Consider the following 25,173-nt stretch of genomic DNA (forward strand, 5'->3'; position numbering starts at 1 on the left):
TCCGGGCTGCTATTTGCACTTGCTTGTTATGAAGATATTCCTAATTAAAATTAAGAAATATTTCTTGTATTGGAGGCGTCGGCGCAGCATTTTTCGTAATTGCTCTATAAATAAAAAACGTGACGTAAAATCGCATTGCTTTATGGTAGACCGAAATAGCCAAAACAACGTTCACCTGTTTTGACCACAATTCACACATGTTGACGTTATTTTCTTTTGCTTTTTTGACACGTTGCCATTTTGACGTTGCACTGTCACAGTCTTCTTCCGTGGCATGAAATCGACCAGAATATGCCAATATCTCTTCTCAAAATTGTAGGAATCACATTCTTCATCTTTGTCGCTCAAGCTTCTACTGTTAAGAATCACGAAGATCTAGCTTTAGCCAAGCGGTCTCTCCTCAAACGCGAGCGCGAATTCTTCAAGATCAAACCAATGAGCAATGACTTGAAAGTTTTCATTGAAAAATATCGGCCCAAGAATGAAGCTAGGAAAAAACGGTCTGAGCAGATCGACGAAAATCTTCTTTACGTGATTCAGAATGGTCAGTTGGTTCCGTTCAAAAATATGAATAATGGTTTCAAGAGGAGTGAAGAGAAGAAGAGAGAGCCGGAAGGCTACACTGTTATTCCCTTGGTGATGCCAATAGGTGGTAAAGCATTGGAGACGAAACTCGTGAAGACTAGAATGTAAGTGAAGGCTTTTGAAATGTCGATAATTTTTTGGTAGGTTGGATGAAGAGTTACAGAATGCGCAACAGAAAGATCGTGGCGGTGAGGTAAGTGTAGCCGCAAGTAGTATCACTCCCGCAGTAACTGAAGAAGAAGCCACTAAAACTGAACAACTGTCGGAAGATGAGGTCAATGATAACAGCACGAAAGAGGAAACTCAAGTGTTGCATAAGATCCTGCAGGACGTTGAAGGACTGATGCAGTCAAGGCACGAAGGCAACAAGAAAGAAGGTAATGTACGATGCTTCCATACTTATTTTACTCGTTTTTTAACTTTAGGTGTTATTTGCAACCTCAACGGTTCTTGGATCAGTGAGGCCGCCGGCATGCGTTTCGACATCTCGTATAAGAACTCCACTCGAAAAAAATTCAGAATCCACCTTGCGGATCGCATCCCTCCCAACGAAGACGGTTTTTTATGCGATGGTAATTGGACTGTTTATGGCGAGCTCCCTTTTATGCACTCAGGAATGGTAATAGCTTTGGCTGTTCATCAGAAAGACAAGCACATTTCGACATTCATCGGTAACAACCCGTGTGGTATTTCCTTGTAGTTTTACAGGTAACAGAATCTTGTAGGGGAATGCCGTGTATGTGAAGGAAGTGAAACAGTCACTGGGACGTGGCTGATAGGAAGAAGTTCCAGAGACTGTAAAGACCAGAAAGCCTCACATAAGATTCTTAGCGACGTGTGGAAGCGAGAGCAGACTCATACTCTAAGGAAGAAACACCTGCAGGAGATTGGTTTGGACGTCCAGGATGAAGATTAAGCGTGTAGCTTTGTATTTGTATTTTTCTTTTATTCAAGTAAAGGTATATTTAGAATTGGGAAGAGTAATAATCATGGAAAAAACTCGTTTAATTGTAATAAAGGCTTTAATGGATCTGAAGCTTTGTTACACATTTTACGTTACGAGTTAACGTGTGCACTTAATTATGAAACTTAAAATCGTTATAATATGATACACGGAAGGACGACTTATGTACAATTAACTTTTAAAACATACAAAACAATATACACATAAAAAATAACAATCTTGTACAAAAATCCACCATAAAATAAAAGGCACGTCGTACCTATTTACAATTTGTTTTTTTACTATTCACTTGCTACCAATTTCATCCGTTAAAGCTGGACTTAGAAGTCGTTCCCCCATCACATTGTTCCCATTAACGATCGGACTGCCAGCAGAATTCGTTAAAGGGTTTCCTTGGCACTTGTTCCTCAACTCGAAAACTTGCTGAATTGCTTCACGAAAACACAAGAAGTTGTAATCGATAATCCCTGCAATCAATTTTGTTGAAGAAATGGACGGAAAGACTCAGTTATACCTTTGTGGTCGAAGTTATCTTCTCGTAAAATGCAGACTAGAGCCAGGAATTTGTTGACTTCCCGTAAATAGAGAACGGTACCGTTGTTGAGTTTAATAAGACTAGAACTCTGTTCGTCAAAGGCAGCTGGATCTTGTTCCTCTTTGATACTGAAAACTTGACTACTCAAATAAAGGGATTAATTGTGGTGAAATTAGACACGATTTAAGTAAAAAAATAAATACCCATAAATCCAAGAAACGTCAATTACGACATCGATCATGTCGCAACACAGCTCGTAACTTTGCATGTCCACGGGGGTAGAATCCGTCGCGATGTAAATCTTAGATACAACATCAAACAAAAACGACTTTTCTATAGCTGAATTCTGGAGAAAAACATTAGTTATGGGTCAAACTTAATCGAGAACTCACCGTGTTTAAAATATTGAGCAAATTTTCTAATGCAGGCAATTGCGGGATTAACTTCTGTACTACTTTAGAGAAGGCTTCAAATATAGAGTGATCATAGATTGAAGTAAGGTGAAAACTGAGGTGGATCTGATCATAACCTGGAAAGACAATAGGAAAAGTAGAAACTTTGAAAGAAAAAAAAAATTATACCTGAATCTGCCAGGTCATCTGTGGCTCTCTGATGGATGTCTCTTTGGGATTCCATTTTGAAGTCGTCACCCAGACCATCAACTTTATGGATAAAAACTTCAAATTTTATGTTTGGGTTGACTTTGTATGCCTTTGTGACTGTGATATTCAGTTTATTGAGAGCTTCTATGTAATCGTCCTGAAAAGTGGACCAGTTTAAAGGGACAGAGAAACAGCTAAAAGAGTAATTAAACAGCAAGTTGTAAACAGCCGTTGAAAAAATAAAAATATTCTGTAAATAACTATGAATATTAGTCAGTTATGAAGTAATTTTATCATAAAAAATATGTAAAAAATGTCCCTACAAACAATTTATTATCTATATGTGCGCCATTTACGTCATTTAAAGTAACATGTGCACTACTTACTTGGGCATCAATAACAAAGACTAGCGCCCCGCACCCTCCAAAAATCATATCTGAATCAAACGTGGAATCAAAAAAGTCAATTTGGCCGGGGAAATCCCAAATTTGAAACTGTACAAAGCTGGAATTATTAATATCATCCTTAACTATCTTATTTGTACTTTCTAAGAAGAGGGTCTCATTTGGGGACATTTTATGAAAAACGACCTTTTGGATTGAAGATTTTCCAGACCTAGAATAAAGACTTTTAGCCTGAAGTAAAAAGGCTAGAAGACCCACCTTCTTAAGCCCATAAGAAGTATTCGAGGTTTTTGTTCCCCAGAAGCTGAAAGATTCACGTCGTGCTCTCCATCAAAACCTCCATACCCAAAATCTTTAGGAAACGAACTAGCAACCCCATCAAAAGCCCCACCTTCCTCTTCATCTTGATACGACTAAAAACGGAGAGAAATGATCACGTTTGTTTGGAGAATTCTAACCTAAAAATGTGACAGGTGGTTTATTACATACCATTGTTAAAATTCGTAAATGTGTGGGCTCACGTTGTTTCACATCTAGTCTAGATTACACATCGCATAAATAACTGATTCCACCCCTATTACAAATTCTTTTGACATCATATGACACTGATACTTGGGAAGCCATTCAAATTGAACAAAGAGAGATAAGAGATACCAGATAACTGGTGTTGGAAAAGGACAGAAGAAAGGAATTTTAAAAACGCCATTCATAGTTGGCTGAGTGGGGTTAGTGTGGGGCCGCAATTGATAAAGCAAACTGCCGAATCTGTTTTTTGTATGTAAAGAAAGAGATTAATCGATCATTACTTTTTATTTATCTTTACAGTTCAAAGTGCGTCGTTATCATTGTTTGCTGTGATTTCATGCAACACGCTTCTGTCAACTAGACATTTGACAGTTCACACGTCACCTGTCAGTTGTAAGGTTAGAAATGTAAACAAGAAGATTTTCAATTTTTGAAAATGGATAACGCAAGCGGGCACACTATAAACCTCGCCAACAGTATTATAGGTGTTAGTATTTTAGCGATGCCGTACTGCTTCCGACAGGTTAGCCTCCATTCCGAATTTAACACCCCTTGACACTTTTGTTCCAGTGCGGAATCCTTCTGTCCATTTGCCTCCTTTTAATTAGCAGTATTATATCAAGACTAGCATGCCACTTTCTGCTCAAGTCTGCGATTCTAGCTAGAAGAAAAACTTTTGAGTTTCTAGCCTTCCACACGTTTGGTTCTTTGGGGAAGTTTTGTATTGAGATAGGAATGATAGGGTTCCTGTTAGGGACTTGCGTCGCGTTCTTTGTAGTCATGGGTGATTTAGGTCCTGCGATATTGTCAGAAATGACTGGAGTCCACATTGGAAATGCTCTGAGAAACAGTACCTTAGTGGCCCTGGCTGTCTTTTGCGTTCTCCCTTTAGGACTACTGAAAAATGTTGATAGTTTGAACGGCGTATCCACAGCCACGATAGGGTTTTACTGCTGTTTGGTGGTAAAGATTGTCATTGAAGCACTTCCACATATTTTCACAGGGGACTGGGTTAGTGAAGTTGTGTTGTGGCGCCCTGCAGGGATTCTACAATGTTTGCCGATATTTTCGATGGCTTTATTTTGCCAAACGTAATGTTAATCTAACTTTTGGACAATAATACAAAATTTACTTTTCAGGCAATTATTTGAGATATACCAAGCTATACCAAATGCCTCTTTGGAAAAAATGAATGGCATGGTTAGAGTAGCTGTCAATATGTGCACATGGGTCTATATTTTTGTTGGGGCTTTTGGTTACATTGCATTTTTTCGAAAACCGTTCACTGGGAACATTTTACTTAGTTTTGTACCATCAATAGCCAGTGACATTATGAAAATGGGCTTTGTGTTATCACTGGCGTTCAGTTTTCCATTGGCTATTTTCCCTTGTCGAGCCAGTTTATATTCCCTTCTTTATAAAGGGGTAAATATCGAAACAATGTATATTTTCTCTAATTTTAAAATTTTCTAGCCATCTTATATTAATTTACACGACACAGGAAACCCGAGTTTCATCCCTGAAGGAAAATTCAAGATGTTAACTTTAATTATAGTTTTTGTTTCTTTGGTTACTGGTATTATGATACCAAGTATTGAACTCGTTTTGGGGCTTATCGGTTCCACTATTGGAGTCATGATTTGTGTACTCTTTCCTGTAACTTGTTTTATTTGCATCTCGCCCAAAAACACAAATGAACGGATTTTGGCCCAGGTTGGTAACGTTAGAATTCAAATAAATTATAATTAATTTCGTCAAGATTATGCTCTTTGTGGGCGTAATCGTCATGGTTCTAGGAACATACGCTAATTTGCAGGCTGTTGAAGAAGCCAGTCTTCATCCCGCGACGGAAAAAATAGTGCCGGCTCTACCAGAAATTGCTAAAATCAAAGTGGAGCCTGAAAAACCAGTAGTGATAGATATACCAACAACTTGTAAGTTGATCCAACTTTATTGGCACAACTGAATTTTTTTTTTAGTGAAAATACCAATTTCTGAAGGGAAAAAAGAAAAACCTTCTAATTCGGAGGTCAAACAAAATTCCGCACAGCTCCCAGAGAAGGAAAGAAGTGAAAAAAGACCTAAAGAAGTTCGTCACGAACCTCCGCAACCTGAAGAGCCTGTTGATAGTCCAATGGTGACAAAACCAGAAGAAACGAAGAATGCAGGTAAAGAAGAAAAACAGTTACCTGTGGTCGAGCCCGTCCAACCACTAGATGACCAAAAGAAAAAAAATGAAGATAAAAGTAACGAAGTAGTGCCTCAAAAACTGAAGATTGAAGAACCAGAAAAACAAGTCGTGGATAAAGAAGATAAACAAGGACCCGTGGTCGAACCTGTGCAACCAGTTGAAGAGAAAATTGTTGAACAAAAGAAAGATGACCAGCAGGAAATCGTGGAAAAGAAACCAATACAAACAAAACCTGTAGAGGTTCCAAAGATAGAAAAAAAGAGTGAAGAAGTTGATATTGAAGCAATTAAAAAAGAGGAGCGCGAATTGAAAGAAAATGAGAAAGGGGAGAAAGACAGGAATCAGCTTCTTATCGACACTATTCAGAAACAGAACGAAGTGCAAAAAGAGTTGGTGGAACAACAAAAGAAGTTGCTAGAGGTGATTCAAAAACGAGAAGAAAGTGTTAATAAACAGGATGTTGACAAGGTCAATGAAGAGAAGGTGAAGGCTGTGAAGCAAATAGAAGATATAGCGAAAAAGGCGATCGAAAGCATTGGCGCTTTGGATAACAAAAGTCCAGTTGATGAAAAGAACAAGCAAGAAGAAGGCAAAGTGAAGCCTCTCGAAGATACTGTTCCGAGATTAGAAGAAAAAACAGATAAACTTCAAGATGAGACCAAGAAAAGCGAAGTTGCTGAAGTAAAAAAAGAACTATCATCTTCAAACGACACAAAGGGAGCGTCTAAAATTCCAATGGTTCCGTTACCGATAGCTTTGGCTAAGCTGAACAATGTTACAGTCGAAACTCAAAGTAACAAAACTCTTCCGAAAGAAGAAGACGCTAAAGCGATGAGAAGAGATATCTTGTCGGACGATGTGTTAAAGACCAGAGCGAAGAGAGAGGTCGACAGTACTAGAATGGAAAATCTAGTAAAAGAAGTGTGCGAGGAAATAAGTAAATCACCGAGTACAGAAAAACCGGTAATAAAAATGTTGTGTAAATTATCCGAACCAAATTTGCAGGCTCTGGAGTTGGGAGATTTGGAACAGAACCTTCCGGATCTTCAGCCGCAGAAACGTGACCTGAAACAGTTTTCAGAAAAATAATCTGTGATTTGAGTGGTCTGATTTATTTATTGATGTCAATTATGTATATTTTGTAAATAAATGTCTAGGTTTGTATTTCTGTTTTGACTTGATTTTTGAACTTTGGAAGTTTACCAGAAAATCCTATAACCAACAAGAGTTTAAACTAAAACAGTTAATTTCAATAAGTTTTGACAGCATTTTCGACCATCGAAAATCATTTGACTGGTCAAAGTCACGACCGCACTAGAGCGATGAAAACTATTAGGTTTGATCTGTTTTAAGACGACGTGCCGCCAAGTTAAATTTAATTTTTGAAGGTTGCAAATTTGCAAAAATCTTTCGACAGCATTATTTTTTATCAAACATACGTCTGCCAAATTTTTTTTCAGATTGTTAGATCACTAACTGCGTCAATACTGGAGAAGCTGAAACATCAGTTTCTGAAGAATTGATCTATAAAAATAACCACCAGCTCAGTCTTTCTAACAAAGTCAAAGTCATTTTTCTTCTAATTCCATTCAAAGAATTCGTCCAATTGCGGCTTAAACTCTCTCCTGAAGTGCACCACGCCGTCCATAAATACCATCTTGTCCTACATTTGAATGCCAGCGGTGATGCCGCGAGAACCGTCGTAGTGACTGAGCCCCGGCGTCGCGACGTTCTGTCAGTTGCGTGTAGCCGCAGCAGTGTGCGCGTCTTGCTCAAAACTTATCAATTTGTACAAAAATAGAGTAAATTAGTGTAATGAGTGATTTTTTTGTGTTTGTGCACACACGTGTGGATTATGTGATCATTGGATGAATTGAGGTAATTCTGGGGCGGTCAAACACCTGTTGCGTGCCGGACTTTAAATATTTGCGGCTAAAAAAAGTAATATATGTTAGGGTTTTATATTGGGAGCTGCAAATTGGACTCACTGGGAATTTGTCGTTGGCAATTATAAGAATTGTCAGAACGAGATTTTCTGAGTGGTCGAGTCTGGTTTTAATCACGGAATTTATGTTAAAAGTGCCAGCCAATTTGTGTTTTTATTCGAACAATAATGTTTTCAGATCGAGTTTCGACAATGTAAATAAACATTTGGATTCTTTAAAGTTACGATACTACTAAATAATACTCCTACAATTTAATTCGATAAACATAATTAATTGTTATTATGATAACGAGCTCAAATGAATTTGGTTTACCACGCACTGCACAATAATATTTTTCATTACCTACATATTTTATACTATTTGTAATTTAATGCCCATAAAATAAATTGAATTGTTTTAGATTAAACAGAAATAAACTTAAAATAAAGGAAACCACTTTTGTTCATCAATTTGTTAGATCATGCCAAGAGGTGAGAGTTGCAAAGTGTGCGATAGTTTTGATGTTCATCCAAATTTGAATCTTTCAAAATGTTAACATGTGTTTAACGAAAAATTGATTTAAAATGAAGTGAAATGTACAAGTTAATTTTGTATGGTGAGATTGATAAATTAAACGCTAATAAAAATTATTGATAAGATTTATAAAAACGAAATAGCGAACTTCTGTTTACTTCCAAAAAGTTCTTAGCTTTTGGGTAGTTGGTAATCATCAGATTTACGATCATTTTTGTCGTTTATAGCTCATAATTTTTATACAACTGAGTTTTTAGTGGTCCTTTCGCTTACTTTCAAAAGAATCGAATAATCAAACCCAAAATAATACAATGATTCGGACGAGCCTATTAACCACAAACACTTGCCAAGAACTTAAAACAAGTTAAATCTTACACGAATAAATTACTATTTTCGAAAACCTTCTTTAAATCGTCAATCCTGTATGTAAAACAAATTTCAATTATTTAGTCTGACTGATAAATATACCTGTTATTTGAATAAAACGTTGAAACAGGAAATAAAACGTGGAGTATTAAATAAAAACACTTCTGAAATTGTTCATAGAGCTTTGCCAATTATGTTTCGGAAAATTTCCAAACATCTGAACAAAATTTAATTATACGATCGTCCGTGAACAAAATCTACCATCTGTATTTATTTTCTCTTTAAACAATAAAGTGTTATAGGTCACAGAGCTATGGGAAGTTTGATGAAGAAATCTATAGGAGGAAGCATACACCGAATTCGAGAATTTGAACTTGAAAAAGTGAGTAAGTCGTCATGATATTATTTTTAGTTAAAATAATCACTCTTTCAATTTGGAACGGGTTCAATGCTTGTGTTTCTATCGATTATTAAAATGTGCTTTTCCGGAAATGTTGATCTAGACGTTAAAATATGGCAATTTTCCAAAACTAGGGTGGGATTTTTACACTTCAAAAATTAGGAGTATGAGGCAAATCAGTAGTCTAATATGTGTAACTTTTTAACTCAGGTTATTATGCCTAGTTTTCATAGTCGTTTTCCTATTTTTTTTAACAAAAACCGGTATTTCTACTAAAAAATCAAAAACACCGTTGAATTTGACTTTTTACCCTTATTTTAACCCCTTTTTTCTAACTCAGATTTATAAAAACATCAAGGTGGTTGAGTTTGAAAAACAGCCCATTGACAACTTTTCAAAAACACAAAAATTGGGATAATGGCCTGTTTTTAAGCCCATTTTATCTACTGAAACATCAATTTTTTATGGAAACTAACCTATTGTTATGGTCTTTTTAAAAATGTGAGCCAGATTTTTATGCTAAAAATAAGTAAAACTACCCTGTTTTTTTCCGATTTCTTAAAATATGTAAGCCAGAGTTATCAACTGAATCTATGGTTTTTGTTGAAAAAAAATGCATAGAAAATTGGAAAATGCCTATGAAAACTAGACATAATAATCTGAGTTAAAAAGTTAGAAAGAATAAGAAGTCTATGCTTTATTAATTTTTACGTACAGCAATAGTCCGAGATCCCATAGCATAAAAACTTGGGTCATAAGCTAATTCGATCAAACAAACCTTTTTGAAGATTTTATGATTTAAAATCTTTTGGTCTGCGTAATCGCAGCGTGACCGACGTACTTCTTGAGGATGGTAGTTTTGTTAGTAATAAATTGGCTTTTATTACAGTAATAAAATTCTAATAAGTACAGTTTTTACATAAATTTTCTTGAAATTATTTTTTTTTAATTTGCTTTGCTTATCAGGGCTTCGTCCGAATTTCTACAAAAATATGAGTTAGACAGTTCTATGTTTATTCAATTAAAAAAAATAACTGATTTTCAATTTTTGTAGTCTAATATAATGTGCAACTTTTTAACTTATTTTTAATTTATTATGCCTAGTTTTTATAGTCTCTTTTCTATACGCATTTTTTTTTCAACAAAAACTACAGATTCAGTTGTTACCTTTGGCTGACATTTTTTAAGAAATCATTAAAACATGGTAGTTTTTCTTATTTTTATCATAAAAATCTGGCTCACATTTTTAAATAGTATATTAAAGAACGTGTTTTATAATGGCCAACTTGGTGCACGAGTTCCCGGTGTACAAAACGAGCCGTAGGCGAGTTTTGTATGGGGCGAGTGCACCAATGCCATTATAGAGTCCTATAAGTCCTTTATACTATTTTTTCGAATTTGCACCCTTTCTTTAATAAAAAATTTAACTTTTCCATTTCTAAGACTTTTCGTTTTACACGATTGGTAATGGTTTTGTAACCACGACTTGCTACTTGATTTTCAAATGCAATTTAAAATTTGACATTTATTGAGTTTCACTGTCACTGAATTTTGACATAACGTAACCTAACCTCACAGCCAGTATTCACATCAATTATATTTAGGTACAATTATTGTTGGCCGCAAAGGACAATTCAATTATATTGATACATTTTTTGTTTACGCAGCAATTTATTAAACACGAATCGTAAAATCCAAATTGACCAAGAACTTGTCAGGAAACAGGTGACAGCCAGACCAATTAGTTCTGCCAATTCTTAAGAAACAAAATTTCCTACTTTGAGTTCTTTTATAGATACCTATAAACGACTCCAAATTGAGTACTTTAATGGACCTATTAAAGCGGCAAATTCGAAAAAAGAACATAAGAATAGGGTAGTTTTCATAAAAAATTGATGTGTAATAGATAAAATGGGCTTAAAAACAGGTCAATTTTTGTGTTTTTAAAAAGTTCTCAATGGGCTGTTTTTCAAAGTCAACAAACTTCAAAGACTGAAACTTGAAAATCGACTAATTTTTAAAAAAAAAAGATGTTTTCATGAAAATCTCAGTTAGAAAAAAGGCGGTAAAAATAAGGGTAAAAAGTTAAAGTCAACGTTGTTTTTGATATTTTAGTAGAAATACCGGTTTTTGCTGAAAAAATAAATGCATAGAAAATAGGAAAACGACTATGAAAATTAGGCGTAATAATTTGAGTTAAAAAATTACACATATTAGACTACTCAAATCACATTTTTTCTTAAAAATGTATAAATAACTGAAGACATATTAACTTTAAATTTTCGAACATTGAGATAGTCACAAATATTGTTCCTCACTCCATGGCATTGTTATGCCAGTAGCTTGTTTCGAAAATAGACGAAATGCTTGGCTCGCTGTTCAGTTCAGGGTTACGGTAGAAATTTTCCCGCGAATTAATCGCTCTTTCACTTTTTTGCAGGTAAATTTAGGCGACGAGTTTGATATTCTGCAAATCGTCGGCGAAGGATGGTTCGGGAAGATTCTTCTAGTGGAACACAAAGCCACCGATACTGAAATGGTGTTGAAGGCTCTTCCGAAGCCCTACACTGCGATCAAAGACTTTTATAGAGAGTTTCATTATGGACTACACCTGGGGGCACATAAAAATATTATTACGACTTATGATGTGGCCTTCGAAACCGCCGGGTTCTACGTCTTTTCACAGGAATACGCCCCTTTAGGTTGGTATTTTCAGATCTTCCGATTATTCCTTTTGTTCGACAATAAAGGAGGGATAAAATTAGATAGAGCGCTGCTCTCATAACGGGTAACAACCTTTATGTTAAATATAAATTCTAATAAGAAATATTAGATGAATGGGATTCTAGGAATGCAAATAAAAACGAGTTTTATTAATACACTTCAAACCTGGAGCCATAAACAACAGTAAAAAAGAAACTAATGCGTATAGTTACTCAACTTTGCGTTCTTTGATTACAGCACTCAACACCAGTGACAGTTTTTTCATTCTTATTCAATAGAAGTCATTATTCTCGTCACTATGTTTCATATTTTACATCACATTCTAATATTAAACATCCTTTCATACAAAATTTCGTGACCGAAATTTGAAAAAATGAATATTTATTTCTTGGCAACCAACACCAAGACGGTCTATTTTTAAACTTGATTGTAAAGTGCATATAAACCATCAATAAAAGACCAAAGTGATTGATAGTTTGTTTAACTACGTACTTTGCCGAATGAAGAGTTTGAGATTTTGGGTTGCGAACTATTTTTGATAAAATTTTCTTCCAGGTGACCTGACTTCCAATGTTTCTGATACTGGAATCGGGGAACTCCACACTAAACGTGTGGCCAAACAGTTATCGGCTGCTTTGGAACACTTGCATACTCGTGATTTGGTGCATCGCGATGTGAAACTAGACAATATTTTAGTGTTTAAGTCGGACTTTTCGAGGATTAAGCTCTGTGATTTTGGGGAAACGAGGCGGGTGGGTTCGGTGGTCATGCGGAGAAATGAGTGGTTGCCGTATGCGCCGCCGGAGGTTCTGCAGGTGCCCACAGATGGGAGCTACATGTAAGTCTAGAGCGACACCAAAAAACTCCTCTAAATTATCTTCTTAGGACAAATTCATCTCATGACGTCTGGCAGTTTGGAATCGTCATCTTTGTGTGTTTGACAGGGTGTCTTCCGTGGCAGAAAGCAGCTCTTGATGACCCCCGCTACTCTCGTTATAGCTCGTGGCAAAATACTACAATTCCTCTGAAGAGACAACCCAAGCTTTTCAAGTTGGTTTCCTCCAAAGCTCAGAAACTTTTCAAAAAGTACTTGGAACCCAAGCCTGAGAAACGTCCAGCAGGTCTCGCTGAAGTCCATAGATATTTAGAAGATAGATGGATGTCTAAAGGGGGCATGGAGAAGTCCAGCGAGCTTCCTGCTGAAGACGAAGGTTTGTGTCCGTCAATGTATAGTTTTCATAGCAGTCCTGAAGAGAAAAACAAGCTGTTATTCAGCTTAACTCAATATGGACTTGAAACAACTGTAGATAGAAGCGCGAAGAAGGATAGAATTAGACAGTGGATCCAGAGCAGTGTTATAGAGGAAGAAAACGAAGAAGAATTGGAAGAGCTGAATGAAGAAGACATTGGAATTCATGATAACCAAACGGGACCCGTTGGAGAGAGAATGGAAGCAAGAGGGCCGATTGCTGATCCTAAACTTAATGGTTGGGAGGAGGAAAAACAAAGGCGGAAAGATCGAAGAGCGTCGATAGTGAGTTTGAGGAAAGCTCCGGATTATTACATTCCTCCAATTGATCCGAGGATTCCTTTGGAGGAACAGAAGGAGAAGAGCGCTTCTCGGAACCAAATCATGAACACGATAGTGCAAAGTGATCCGAAAAATGAAGAAAAAGAGTTTTCCATAAGCAGTGCAATGCCATTCCAGAATTTACAAATGGTCAATTCCTTATCGTCTCTTGACAGTAGAGATAGTAACAATACGGTGAAGCACAAAATTAATGTGCAGTTACCACAGGCTGAGAAATACGTTTTTGGTGTAAATGGGAAGCAAAATGGAGTGGCTAATGGCGTAAGACACAAATCTCCACCTGTTAATGGTTGGGAGGTCAATGCTCAAAAGTTGTATAGGGCGTATTCAGAGGTGGAAGTAAAAAAAAATGGTCATCGCTCACGCCACTCTTAAAAAACACTCAATCTGAGATATTTTATCGACTGATTTATATAAGTTGTACCATATATGTAAATAGCGCACGATTTGTCCATATTTTACAAGAAATTGTAAATTGTTATTTGTTACTTGGAGTGATTTTTGTTTGTCTTAGCTAGAAAGTAATCAATAAAATAGTGTTTCGATAAAAATTACATTTGCTTTCATCGTGGAAACGAACTCATTCTGTTCCGTGTACACGTGCTCATTAGATTACAGAGCAGCAGATCTAGGGAGTTTCGCGATTTCACTAAAGCGACTTTGACACTGACAGAAAAATATAACCTTAATTGGGTCATGTGTTTTTGTGTATTTTCACGAATATAATCAAACGAAGACGCAAGAAATGGGTAAACTCAACGTAACAATTATGCGATATCTTACTGGTGAAGACTTTCGAGTTCTGACGGCGGTAAGACGTTTTTAAACCAGTTTCGAATTCTCTTAACCTAACATTCAAGATTGAAATGGGAATGAAAAACCACGAATTGGTTCCCGGTCCCCTTGCTGCTTCCATCGCTAGTCTTCAACACGGAGGCGTTCACAAACTACTCCGGGATTTGTGCAAACACGGCTTATTGAGTTACGAAAGGGGCCGCAAGTGTGAGTTGTCTGAAGGTTTGTGTGTCTTACTTTTGTCGTTTAGATGATGGTTATAGGTTGACAAACATGGGCTACGATTACTTAGCGCTACATTCACTGACCAAGAGAGATGTTGTTGGTTCGTTTGGTAACCAAATTGGTGTTGGGAAAGAGAGTAATATTTACATAGTTGCAAGCTCTGAAGGCGAAGAGTTATGCTTAAAACTGCATAGATTAGGACGAACTTGCTTTAGAAATGTTACTAATAAAAGAGATTATCACAAACATAGAAAATCAGCGTCATGGTTGTATTTGTCTAGAATTTCAGCCACTAAAGAGTTTGCTTACATGAAAGCATTGTATGAACGTAAATTTCCAGTTCCCAGGCCTGTGGATTATAATAGACATTGTGTCATAATGGAGTTGGTTAAGGGGCGCCCTTTGTATGTTATTTGATATCTAAGTAAATTTTACAATTTCATTTAAATTTTTTTTTTTAGGTGTCACATAATGGAATTGAAAGACGTGGATTCTCTTTATGACGAACTCATGAACCTTATCATCCGTTTTGCAGATAGTGGAGTCATCCATGGGGATTTCAACGAATTCAATATTATGATCACAGAGGATGAAAAACCTATCATTATAGATTTCCCACAAATGGTTTCTACAGCACATGAAAATGCTGAAATGTTAGCTAGTTTCCTTTTTAAATTATTTTTGTTTTAACTTGAACTTTTTAGGTTTTTTGATCGCGATGTAAACTGCATAAAAACCTTCTTCAAAAAGCGGTTTGGCTATGAGAGCGAATTGTACCCTAAATTCACCGATATTGAAAGAAACGATACTTTAGACGCTGAAATTTTATGTTCTGGCTTCACTAAAGAGATGGCTAAAGACATCAACATTGAATTGGGAATTGAAGAGGTTGATGAAGAAGATGCTGAAGAGACACTCACTGAAAGCAATGACCACAAGGGTAAAACTGAGAGTGATGAAATTAGCACCACTGATGTCATTTTCGCTCAGATGAAGCTTAATAATGAACAGTGTGAAGTAGACTCTTCTGAAGAATCAGATGATTCTTTTCAAAGATTTGAAACTGGTAGCGTCAGATCGTCGACCACTACTATTCCTCCTGATGAAATAAAAAACAGGGTCAGAAGACAAATGATAGGCAAAGAAAAGAGAGCGCAGAGGAAGAAATGTGTGGCTAAAGGTGAAGCGAGTGCTGTCACCAGAGTTAGAAGGGAAAACAACGACACTATTAAGCAGAGTAAAGGCTTGTGGGGTTGGGACGAATAATTTGTTTATTTATTATTAATAAAACCTAAAAAAAGTTTCTATTATTTTCTTTTGCATTCCTCAGTTGCTAAACTTTGCTCGTTTATCCATCTGTTCACATGGCAGGTGTGTGTTGCTGATTAATAACAGGTCAACACTTCTGTAACACTTCAAAGGAGCCATAGCGCTGATGCAAATGATCAAAAGTAAGACATCTTAAGAAGCGACACATGTTCGATTTTTCCGGACGCTCTTAATTCTTTCAACAAGAAGAGTTTCAGCTGTTTTTTTCTGTAGACGCGTCAGCATTGAAATCGTCTATTTAAGCGCTCTAGAGTTTACAGCTAAGCAGTCCATAAACTAAACTTTGCACTGAATAGTTTACTTCATTGTACGTCTAAGTTCACATTGTAACCTTTTGAAAATAAAGTGGCCATTATGATTTCTATTGTCGCTTTCACGAAATTCGTGCTATTCGTCACAGTCACTCTTCTGATTAAAAAAACCTATCAAAGCACCTCCTTGTTTATCGCAATTCAAGAAACGACACGCGATTGGCGTTCCTCTTCGCTCTTTGTCAATACACGACCAAATCTAAACTCCAACCTAAAGCTTCGAAATGAATTATTCAACGGGCTTCCCACTAGAACCGCTATATTTTTGCCATTTCCTCTCATAAGCTTTGTTCTTTTGCTAATTTCTTTCAGCGGCATGTGGTGTTTCTTTGAGTTGAGTCAAGGCGAACGTCTCGGGGTGAATTCTGATGCGGAGTTTTACATTATACATTGATTAAATACAAACACGAAAGTTTATTAATTTTTTATGTATTGGAGAAAAAATGTGCGCGGGAAAATGAAGAGGCGACGCCAAACCTGTTACGTTTTGTGAATTATTAATAATCATAATCACGTTAAAAATATTTATAATAAATTAGTGAGCGTTCTGGGTTTTCTACATTTCCAAGTTAAGACTGCAAGATTCAACGGTTTTTCCCAGTCTTTTAAAGTAGCAATAAATTTTAGATACAATTGGTGGAGGCGCCGGGTTGAGAAAGCCTGCTTCAACTATAAATGTCCGGAAAGTTTGTTTACAAGACCGGAGCCAACTAATCTCGCAACTTTTCTGATCGCATTAATTAATAACTGCTGAGAAAGTCGTGGGTGTAGTTCGAAACAAAACAGTTTTTATTTCTTTGTGGATTATGCGGTGATGTCTTTTCTATTTTATTTGATGTCTGAACAAATGTGAACTACCGCTAGTCTGGTTACTTTAAAATGCAAATAGGCTTCCGCATTACTTATGACAAGGCATCCAATTTCCTTCTTCTGGTTTACGTTACCGGTAATGCAGACCACATGCTTTCCGAAAGGATTTTCATAACTTTCGTGTTAAAGTGAGGTAATGGTAGGGTGACAACCCTTTTCGTACTTAACTGATACATCTTAATGTTTAATAGTGTTGATTAACATGACGCCAAGCTGTGAAGCAAACGCAAACAAGCCTCGACGGTCTGGCAAGATGAATTATTAACTGCATTCGTCACCCAACTGTTTCTCATCTAACACAGCTTTGCATGAATAAATTACAACGCGTTGTTCGATATTTTTAATATGGTGCGATGAAAACGCCAACATTTTTTAATAAACTTCCTAGGAAATGCAATAAAACTTTGCGAAGTTCGAACAGTTCGAAATTCTTAAGTAGTGAAAATAGTTTCGTAGTTTATTTTAATTTAAATCTTTTGATGTTGCCATGCCTAAATCATTAGGGGCTGCCCCGACTTCGTTAGAGCGAACAAAGCCTTCCGATTTTCCGAAAATCTCCCGAGTATGTGACCAGAGGGTCGACAAATTGAATAAAGTCGCCCGATTTGTGTATTCAGGTCTCGTTTTGTTTCAACAGAGGCCCTATAAATATTTCACCTCGATGATTTCCCCCTAGGTGCAGACGTGTATCTTTTGCAATGTTTAGGTTGAGGTTATTTGCAAGGAAATCACTCGGCTGGAACGCAAAATATTATTTTTCATCCGCGCAGACGAAGGTGGATGTGTTTTTTAGGGGCAGAGTTCGCGAGTTTTCTTTGTTTTTAAATTAAAGGGGTTTGATAGTTGGATCTTCTGAAACCGACTCTCTTCTTTAAAACCAGAACTTAAATTATATTACACATGTAATAAACCCCACTTTGCTGCACCCCCTTCCTAAAAATGCAGCTCAATCATCGTTTCGGAGCACTTTTCCTCCATTTACCTCATTGTTTTATTTATGCCGATGCCCATGTGTAGCAACTTGTGCAAAGTGAAATGAAATATGACCATGACACAGACTGACGTAGGTCGTAAAGCATGATATACAAGCATCATCCGTCCAATGTAACTCCCGTCATCCACCAAAACGACAAAATTTTATCTCAGGTGGAATGAGCCTACGCATCACTCAAATAAAAACGCAGCACCGCCGATCAAAACGTCCCCAATCAGCTCAACTACCATATAACAAATGACACTAACGACATGGCATGCATTCTCTAAAGCGGCCAATTAATTTCGTGAAACCACAACGTAAATTGCCAATCGTTCCATTCGACGTTTTTATGCAAATGGTACTAGTTGTTGTTCCAATGAGCTTCGTTTTGGGAGGATTTATGAATTAAAGTCGAGCTGTATGGATAAATAATTTAAAAATTTGGCCAAATTTATTTGTCCCCAAAGTAAAAAGAATCCTTTTAGGACAAATTTAGATTTGAATTACTTTTTGTAAAAACATTTTGAATTACATATTATATAACATACTTTATTTATTTAGATATTTTTAAATGATTTGTTGTAGGCCATCGAAAAGTTGGGAATAAAAACGCTAATGAACAAGTGGCAAAAAATGTCTTTATAGGAGTTCCCGTCAGTTTAGCAATAAGCGTAATAGAGAAACATTGGTTTTACAGTGCCAAAATGTCTAAATTTGGATTATTTTGAATTAGATCCAGTGGTTTCTTCAAAAGTGTTGTTCAAAGTGCTGTGATGAACCTAAAGTTATAAAAAGTGTTTTGTTAGGGTGAAACTAAATTTATGCTTCATTACATTGTGGATTGTCCAATGGAGGTCAAAACAAAATAATTTTAGGCAATAGGCAGATGTCGGGTTTTGTATTTAAGCGACTCATATTCACCTTTGATGTTTGTAGATTTGATAAAACGAGATCACCAATTACAATTTAATTAAAGTTTAATAAATAAGTAAAAATTGGCTACATAATTCATTTCACCATATTATTTTCTGCATAAAGTTGTTATTAATTGAAAAGTTAAATATGGAATGCAATATTTAGTTGCTACATTTTTCTCTTTTTGCATGTAATGTGAGCTGTATTTATGAGCAACCTTTTGGGGTGTTTTTAGCGCGGTCTGTCACATGTCATCACACCTAATGTCGCTCATGACGCCCACAAATCATCTCGTTCCATGTCGACGGGTGCATTTTTGATGGGATTTTAAATGTTCCAGAATCCCGGTAGATCAATATCGTGTAAACATTTTTCGGTGTTATTTCGGTGCAGCATAGTCGTAACACGAGTGAATCTCACTTCAGACCATTTAAATCTGCACCAGGGTTGCGTATGGCAGGGTGTTACCATGGCAATGACATCCTTCCACATCTCTTTTGTCTCCTGAGGATTAGGTACTGGGGGCTTTCACTCGCTATTTATAATTTTCTCTCTAAATTAGTTTAAAACGAACAGAACACGGTAATATGTTTTATTTAAGTTAAATAGGTGTTGACGTGAGCAACTGGCACAGAAAATTGTTAATATGTAGCGAGGGCGAAGAGGGGTAGACATAACAGAGTTGCAGTCAAAGTTACGGGGATTATTATAGAATCACATTTGAAGTAAATTGCATGGTAGGCAAATTTGGTTTATGTGCTAGAAATCGGAGGAAATGGATAAAAGTTGGCGCGATTCAATAGCGATTTCAAAGTTTCAGCATTTTTAACAATGTTTATTGAGAGGGGAGATTATGGTTGAGTTGGAGAACTGGTACCGGCAGAAAATGCAGAGTTTCCCAAGTCTTCACACGTCCTGCTTTCCACGGCGCAACGAAGCATAACGTTAAGATTAAGCTTCTTCCGAAGAGGTGCTAATAAATCGGTGCAATCTCCAATATTTATAACTCGTAGCACGCTGACGTGAGCCAACGACTCGCCATTATTTCACCTCCCATTTAGCAACATCTGCCATGAATTTATACCCATCAATCCCCAGCATGCAATAACGAAAAGCGCCTTTGGCAAATTGATTTTCTATCGAGCGCTTAAAGTATCCTCGGTGCATGATGCAAGAAGCCGCATGTAGGAAGGTTAGATGCAGACAGGTCGCTTCTAATAGAAACCGAGTGTTTACAAATTATTGGCAATTTTGCTCCATCTCTGCGAGTTATTGGATTCACTGAACTTTAATAACTGTCTTGATTTATCGCCGCGAAGACGCTCTTCCGTGTGGCATCGATAGAACTTGGGATAAGACTTATCATCTCCTACATCGAACGCAACTGCATCTCCATAACACTTCCACGGGAATAACGTTCGAGGTAAATCATCTCTTCCAACGGGGTCATATTTCAAACTTCTCAGACGCTATTTGGCTTCGCAGATTATTACGTTTGCTTTAGATATTTATACCTGCGCGAGAATGATATTTACTTCTGGATATTTGTACTGCAAACACCCCGAATTCAATCATTTTATTTCGGAATGGAACAGTGTCTGTCCTGAAACGGCCAAAAGAAGTGCTCAATGTTTCAATAACCAACTTTCTCATCAGGCTTCTTTCAGTTGCACTAGACATTTTGATTATGTATACACTAGTCAATTTTGGACGAATTTATACTAGAACAGTTTAAAGTCATTCCTTAAGTAGAATTGCTTGCTGCTTGTGAATCTGAAACCTTTTTTGCTTCATTAGATTAGGACTTTTCAGTTTTACTTAACAATTTGCAAAATTATGAAACTCTATAATTCATAGGTACATCATTGAAGAGCTAGTTGAATAAGCTCTCAAAGTTGATGGTCGAATAAGAACTCAGTATCAAAAAGTTTTTTAAAATGTGTTGTTGTGGGCTGGGAGGTCATTCCTCTTTAGAAATGACTTTCCACTTTTCCAGTATAAAATTTATTGGCAAAATGAAAGAACCATCCAAGCAACATTTTTTCGCCGAGGTTCTACTGTACATCGTCTGCTAAAAAGCGTCTATGATTATACCTCTTTTAACGCTCTACTTTCCACTATCTTTAGGAATTCCATTAAACCTCATAATGGCTGTAATTAAATTCTAAACAGCTCGTAAATGAGGAAATAATCGTCTCTTTGTGAGCTGCAATTTTAGCAATTCTTTTAACTAAAAATAACGGTTAAATTTGCATAGCAGACCCCGTTTCGTCCACTATTAAACTTTATGCAAACCAGGAAAAAATCCCTGTATGCATATTTGGATACAACGACCCATTTCGATCGAGAACCAATTTGCATTCTATTTCGCGCAATCGACTGCATGCATACCAATGTCCATTTTATGAAAATATAAAAGGTATTATTGGTCATTTTTATTAACAATTGCATAAATGATTCTTGGCAACGTGACATTTTGGATCTACCAAATTTGGACTATTGTTTTCTGTTAATTAGCCGAACTTTGTGAGCCACAATTTTCTTTAATTAACCTTGTAAGAAACTGTTTGAAGTCTAGACTTGAAAGCAAAAAAGATTGTAAAAGTGTATTCATTTACTCTCAAAACTGAATTAGACGATACGACTAAACGAGGTTTCGCTGAATTTATTACGGTTTCCATCAGACGCATAAAATGTTGCGAATCCTGATGTTCCTGGCTATGGTCCAATCGTCATAAAATCTTGGTTTTTAAAGTCAACTTCTTGTTGGAAGTAAATCGTGTCGACAGCAGGACTGACTTTTCCTGCGCATTGTGTTAGCAGATGCAGGAATTCAGTCTTGAGAGAATGCCGGGCATTTGGCAAAGGAACTTCCAAGATGTCAAATTTATCAACGTCCGTCTGCAGTGAGGTTTTTATTATTTTTATTTAAAGATATTATTTTATTGTCTCTTTATCCGCCGGCTGAGAATCCTACAACTTTTTAGAGTGACGTCAAAAAGGTTTTCTTTATTAGGTTATTTTGAGTTTTGATTAGTCCCTAAAGTGGTAAAGTGCCTCCCACAGCGTCAGTTTTTCTTCCGCTACAAAAGCACAAAACGTGCCCATTTGAAAACTTCTCCATCGGATGGAACTTTTAAATATCCGACTCGTGAAAAGGGTTAGAAAAAGTTAAAACGGCGCGTTCCGTCGTGACGCTCCACAAAGTTCCTTTCCAAATCACGTCTCGGAACAAGCTTGAATAAAAAGAAAATGGCGTTAAAATAAAGATTAATTCAATTTAAATTGCCGGCGAGCTTTTAAAAAGGCGATACGAAGTTTAGATTTAAACTTTTTATTAAAACAACTTTTCAAAAAGGATACGCCGTCTGAATTCATTACTTTGAATTAATTCAGAAATAACACCATTAGCTGTGGTATTTTTAATGAATTTTTTCAAGAATAATTACCGCACCTCGAGCGACAAATCATCGTCGTACAGAACTCAAAACACCAATAATAACACTTGATTGTAGTGTAAGTGCTCAGCAAAATTACACTTAAACATCATAATTTAAATAACTTTAAATAACTTATCTGCAACGCTAGTTTTTGCTGTATTAATATTTATCGACTAATTAAAAATGCCACTCTCGACCAATTAAGTGCGATAACAGTGATCCAGCCCACATAATGAACTTGTCAACAGACGAAAGTTTCGTTCGTGTGGGACATCTGTTGCGTCCAATTAATTGCACATGCAAATTTATTGCATTAAGATAAACATGGCGCTTTTATCGACGGGTTTACTGTGGGCGGATCGACTCTCTTCTTCTTTAAAATATATTTTTAATGGCGACTAACATGAATTCTTAATTAAGACAGTAGCGTGTCGATCGAACTGTAAACAGCTTTACTGATGCAATTTTAATCACATGAAAAACACAACGTCTTCCGTGTCACGGCTCGGAAAAGGGCGGTCTTTAATCACCTGAATAGGACGTACATCAAAATTCTATTAATAATTTAACTCGCAACCGATCGACAATGAGTGACCTATAAAGCAAACGTCTTCCACTCATACAAAGTGCAATATTTTGTCGGTGTCATTTTCTACGTTTTGATCACATGTAAACCACTTTTACATTTTTCGTTGTTTCAGTATTTCAACTTCATGGAATTTAACCATAGTTCGCTAAAATGTTGTTTTTACAGTATATGTAGAGTACAATTATACGCAAAGTAGTTCTTAAATAAATATATTGCGAAACTTCTTATTTATTGGAATTTATATTTTAGACTGAAACTCATGTAAGAATGTTTTCAAAATATATTTTGGGTATAACGATGTAAAAGCAATTTTAGTCAAATCCTAAAATGTGAAGCACAATCAATGAAAATTGGACTTTCGCGGACTCATCGTCCACCTTAAAAATATGGAAGAAGTGATTAAAGCAATTCTATTACAGAAAATACTTTTTTTCAACATGAGTATTCAAAGAGCTATCGAAATCATATTTTGTCTTTTAAAACCACTGCAACCTCTTATAGTAAATTGATTTTGAAAATACCTTTGCAGTTCAAAAAAATATCTGAAAAATTAAGTAGCCAAGTGATATGAAGAAAAAATCTCTGGATATGGTTGAATTAACATTAAAACAATATTTTAACAGAAAACATATAATTAAATTCCAAGAAGTCGATATGACATGAAATGCTTCTTATTGAGAAATGTCGAGTTTAAAGTAATTTAAAAATAGTATGATGAGTATTGATGAGTGCAATTTCTATAAACTAAGTAGGGAACAGAATTTCCAGTGTCAGACTAAAAATAGATCAGTTGTGATTAATCAATATCGCTTTAGAATTAATATTTAAATAAACTTAGAACAGTTCACGTGTTGACACAAACATATTTTACATTTTTGTAAATTTATAATTAATGCAAAGATTACGGCAAAAAAATATGACAAATCACTCAGTCGCATTTTCGTATTCTGAAAAAACTGGCATTCTGTTATGATTGGAAAAATATAACAGAAACCTCAATGTTACTATTTGTATGTAGAGCAGACAATATCTAAAATTAACAGAAAATTACAAGAATTTGAACAATTTAAAAAAAATCTAATTTAAAATTGAACTATAACAATGCTGGAAAATGAAATTGCCCCAACTAAAATTATAGCAAATAATCTCAACAAAAAGTTGAGATTAGTCTGAAGTTGGATCTTCAACATCTTAAAGACTAACCGATTTCATACATATATGTTGTAATGAAAGCATTGAACAGAACACGATATAAGTTCTGGACTAGAGTTTTGTGACTTTATCATTTATGTAGGATCTCCAACTACGATTGTTCATTTAAAAAAATTATATTTTAAGTAAAGTTGCCTGTAATACGTATAATGTGTTGCTTACGCAAAATTTTTCGAGTGTTAAACAGATAAAATGAACAACAAAAAATGGGATTCCTGTCTTGCTTAAGTTAATTAATTTAAAACCGCAATAGCAGTGATTTAAATCTGCGCTTCCAACAGAAAACAATCTGTTAAAAATCTGAAAAAAGGCGCGCAATTTTAAAACGAAACGTTTTATGACATTGTAAATTTCGATTCCCCCAGAAACTGGCATAACGCCGTTTCCGCGCGACCGCCGCCGCCAATTAAAGCCACTACAATTCAATAGAGTCCAGTTTGCACGTATTCACGATCCTTAACGGTCGAGTAAGCACATTCACGGACCACACAAACGTACAAAACCTAAGCAAACATAGTTAATTAAATTCCATTACAATCTCACATCTGTTGGTTGTAACATAATGTAAGTTGGCGACTTTATTTTTTCCGCTCTTGTCAACTCGAACAAATTGTAAAACACCATAAATGCGACGTGCGACATGGATAGAGTCCGAGTTGGAGACTCTGCCTTATCGCAATTTCTTGATGTTGACAGATTGAAAGAGAAAAGTCTCTGGGCAAAAACGTCCATTAATGAACCGATAAAATTACCGGTAATCGGCCATTTTCGTGCCGCCGCATTCTCTCACAAGACGATGCTCACAATTAGTTAGCAATTATGAAAGCAAAAAAGGAATTCGGAATTTGTAAGGCTACGCCACTGGAGCCGACTTGACAATAGGACGTTATGGCTAGACGAGTTGTAAAATAACGATAAAGGCGTTTATGTTTACACAAATTTTGATTGCGGACATTTATCTGTATTCCGGTTGTGATTAGTGGGCAAAAGACACTTTATTGGCCGTGAGTAGCTATAAAATTATAGCTCCGCTTGTTAATGTTGGAAACAATTGGAATTCTTTTGTTGGAAATAAAAATTTCCGGTTTGTGGTAAGTGATGGGACAAGTTCACTTGTCTATTGTACTACGTAACTGAAGGGCCATAAAAGTTTTATTTTGATGGC

At 36.1% G+C, this 25,173-nt stretch overlaps 5 protein-coding genes and 1 long non-coding RNA gene across 8 annotated transcripts; 5 read left to right on the plus strand and 1 right to left on the minus strand.

The window, feature by feature from the left end:
• The first annotated feature begins 85 nt into the window (after nt 1–85).
• LOC148178791 (uncharacterized) lies at nt 86–1,595 on the plus strand. The gene is made up of 4 exons (XM_088031519.1): nt 86–689; nt 730–962; nt 1,011–1,256; nt 1,311–1,595. The coding sequence occupies exons 1-4, from the start codon at nt 292–294 to the stop codon at nt 1,499–1,501; spliced, it is 1,068 nt and encodes a 355-aa protein (XP_087887645.1). The 5' UTR covers nt 86–291; the 3' UTR covers nt 1,502–1,595.
• Nucleotides 1,589–3,672, minus strand: RagC-D (Ras-related GTP binding C/D). Of its 2 annotated transcripts, none has more exons than XM_088031518.1 (8): nt 3,580–3,672; nt 3,349–3,503; nt 3,073–3,301; nt 2,666–2,843; nt 2,477–2,613; nt 2,288–2,430; nt 2,064–2,212; nt 1,589–2,016 (listed from the first exon to the last, which is right to left on the minus strand). In XM_088031518.1, the coding sequence occupies exons 1-8, from the start codon at nt 3,580–3,582 to the stop codon at nt 1,835–1,837; spliced, it is 1,176 nt and encodes a 391-aa protein (XP_087887644.1). In that variant the 5' UTR covers nt 3,583–3,672; the 3' UTR covers nt 1,589–1,834. The 2 variants fall into 2 exon arrangements, with proteins under 2 accessions (XP_087887644.1, XP_087887643.1); XM_088031517.1 differs by having other exon boundaries at nt 2,064–2,224.
• Nucleotides 3,673–3,689: 17 nt separating this feature from the next.
• Nucleotides 3,690–4,049, plus strand: LOC148178793 (uncharacterized). The gene is made up of 3 exons (XR_015769579.1): nt 3,690–3,709; nt 3,767–3,864; nt 3,916–4,049. It is a non-coding gene; the product is annotated as an uncharacterized LOC148178793 (long non-coding RNA).
• Nucleotides 3,951–6,970, plus strand: LOC148178794 (uncharacterized). Its single transcript, XM_088031512.1, has 6 exons — nt 3,951–4,138; nt 4,186–4,706; nt 4,755–5,040; nt 5,089–5,328; nt 5,375–5,549; nt 5,595–6,970. The coding sequence occupies exons 1-6, from the start codon at nt 4,052–4,054 to the stop codon at nt 6,893–6,895; spliced, it is 2,610 nt and encodes an 869-aa protein (XP_087887638.1). The 5' UTR covers nt 3,951–4,051; the 3' UTR covers nt 6,896–6,970.
• Nucleotides 6,971–7,593: 623 nt separating this feature from the next.
• Nucleotides 7,594–13,897, plus strand: LOC148178795 (serine/threonine-protein kinase meng-po-like). 2 transcript variants are annotated; one of them, XM_088030269.1, is made up of 5 exons: nt 7,594–7,684; nt 8,934–9,013; nt 11,472–11,733; nt 12,311–12,593; nt 12,641–13,897. In XM_088030269.1, exons 2-5 carry the CDS (start codon nt 8,945–8,947, stop codon nt 13,719–13,721), a joined length of 1,695 nt encoding a protein of 564 aa, XP_087886395.1. In that variant the 5' UTR covers nt 7,594–7,684; nt 8,934–8,944; the 3' UTR covers nt 13,722–13,897. The 2 variants fall into 2 exon arrangements, with proteins under 2 accessions (XP_087886395.1, XP_087886396.1); XM_088030270.1 differs by having other exon boundaries at nt 7,606–7,684; nt 8,926–9,013.
• A 78-nt stretch (nt 13,898–13,975) lies between these two features.
• Nucleotides 13,976–15,667, plus strand: RIOK2 (RIO kinase 2). Its single transcript, XM_088030272.1, has 5 exons — nt 13,976–14,157; nt 14,207–14,348; nt 14,392–14,770; nt 14,828–15,019; nt 15,071–15,667. Exons 1-5 carry the CDS (start codon nt 14,092–14,094, stop codon nt 15,630–15,632), a joined length of 1,341 nt encoding a protein of 446 aa, XP_087886398.1. The 5' UTR covers nt 13,976–14,091; the 3' UTR covers nt 15,633–15,667.
• Nucleotides 15,668–25,173: the final 9,506 nt, after the last annotated feature.

The sequence above is a fragment of the Gnatocerus cornutus genome, chromosome 2 (genome assembly GCF_029298725.1).
Source record: "Gnatocerus cornutus isolate USDA-ARS CGAHR chromosome 2, icGnaCorn1.1, whole genome shotgun sequence".
Taxonomy (NCBI): domain Eukaryota; kingdom Metazoa; phylum Arthropoda; class Insecta; order Coleoptera; family Tenebrionidae; genus Gnatocerus; species Gnatocerus cornutus.

Excerpts from the sequence above, each read along its gene's own strand:
- LOC148178791 (XM_088031519.1), top strand. The coding sequence starts at position 292 with ATGCCAATATCTCTTCTCAAAATTGTAGGAATCACATTCTTCATCTTT. Across the intron at positions 690-729 it reads AAACTCGTGAAGACTAGAAT|GTTGGATGAAGAGTTACAGA; the intron begins GTAAGTGAAGGC and ends ATTTTTTGGTAG. Across the intron at positions 1,257-1,310 it reads GCACATTTCGACATTCATCG|GGGAATGCCGTGTATGTGAA; the intron begins GTAACAACCCGT and ends AGAATCTTGTAG.
- RagC-D (XM_088031517.1), bottom strand. Across the intron at positions 2,844-3,072 it reads TCTTTGTTATTGATGCCCAA|GACGATTACATAGAAGCTCT; the intron begins GTAAGTAGTGCA and ends TCCACTTTTCAG. Across the intron at positions 2,225-2,287 it reads GACGTTTCTTGGATTTATGG|TCAAGTTTTCAGTATCAAAG; the intron begins GTATTTATTTTT and ends TTATTTGAGTAG.
- LOC148178794 (XM_088031512.1), top strand. The coding sequence starts at position 4,052 with ATGGATAACGCAAGCGGGCACACTATAAACCTCGCCAACAGTATTATA. Across the intron at positions 4,707-4,754 it reads ATGGCTTTATTTTGCCAAAC|GCAATTATTTGAGATATACC; the intron begins GTAATGTTAATC and ends TTTACTTTTCAG. Across the intron at positions 5,041-5,088 it reads ATTCCCTTCTTTATAAAGGG|CCATCTTATATTAATTTACA; the intron begins GTAAATATCGAA and ends AAAATTTTCTAG.
- LOC148178795 (XM_088030269.1), top strand. The coding sequence starts at position 8,945 with ATGGGAAGTTTGATGAAGAAATCTATAGGAGGAAGCATACACCGAATT. Across the intron at positions 11,734-12,310 it reads ACAGGAATACGCCCCTTTAG|GTGACCTGACTTCCAATGTT; the intron begins GTTGGTATTTTC and ends ATTTTCTTCCAG. Across the intron at positions 12,594-12,640 it reads CCCACAGATGGGAGCTACAT|GACAAATTCATCTCATGACG; the intron begins GTAAGTCTAGAG and ends TTATCTTCTTAG.
- RIOK2 (XM_088030272.1), top strand. The coding sequence starts at position 14,092 with ATGGGTAAACTCAACGTAACAATTATGCGATATCTTACTGGTGAAGAC. Across the intron at positions 14,158-14,206 it reads ACTTTCGAGTTCTGACGGCG|ATTGAAATGGGAATGAAAAA; the intron begins GTAAGACGTTTT and ends CTAACATTCAAG. Across the intron at positions 15,020-15,070 it reads GCACATGAAAATGCTGAAAT|GTTTTTTGATCGCGATGTAA; the intron begins GTTAGCTAGTTT and ends TGAACTTTTTAG.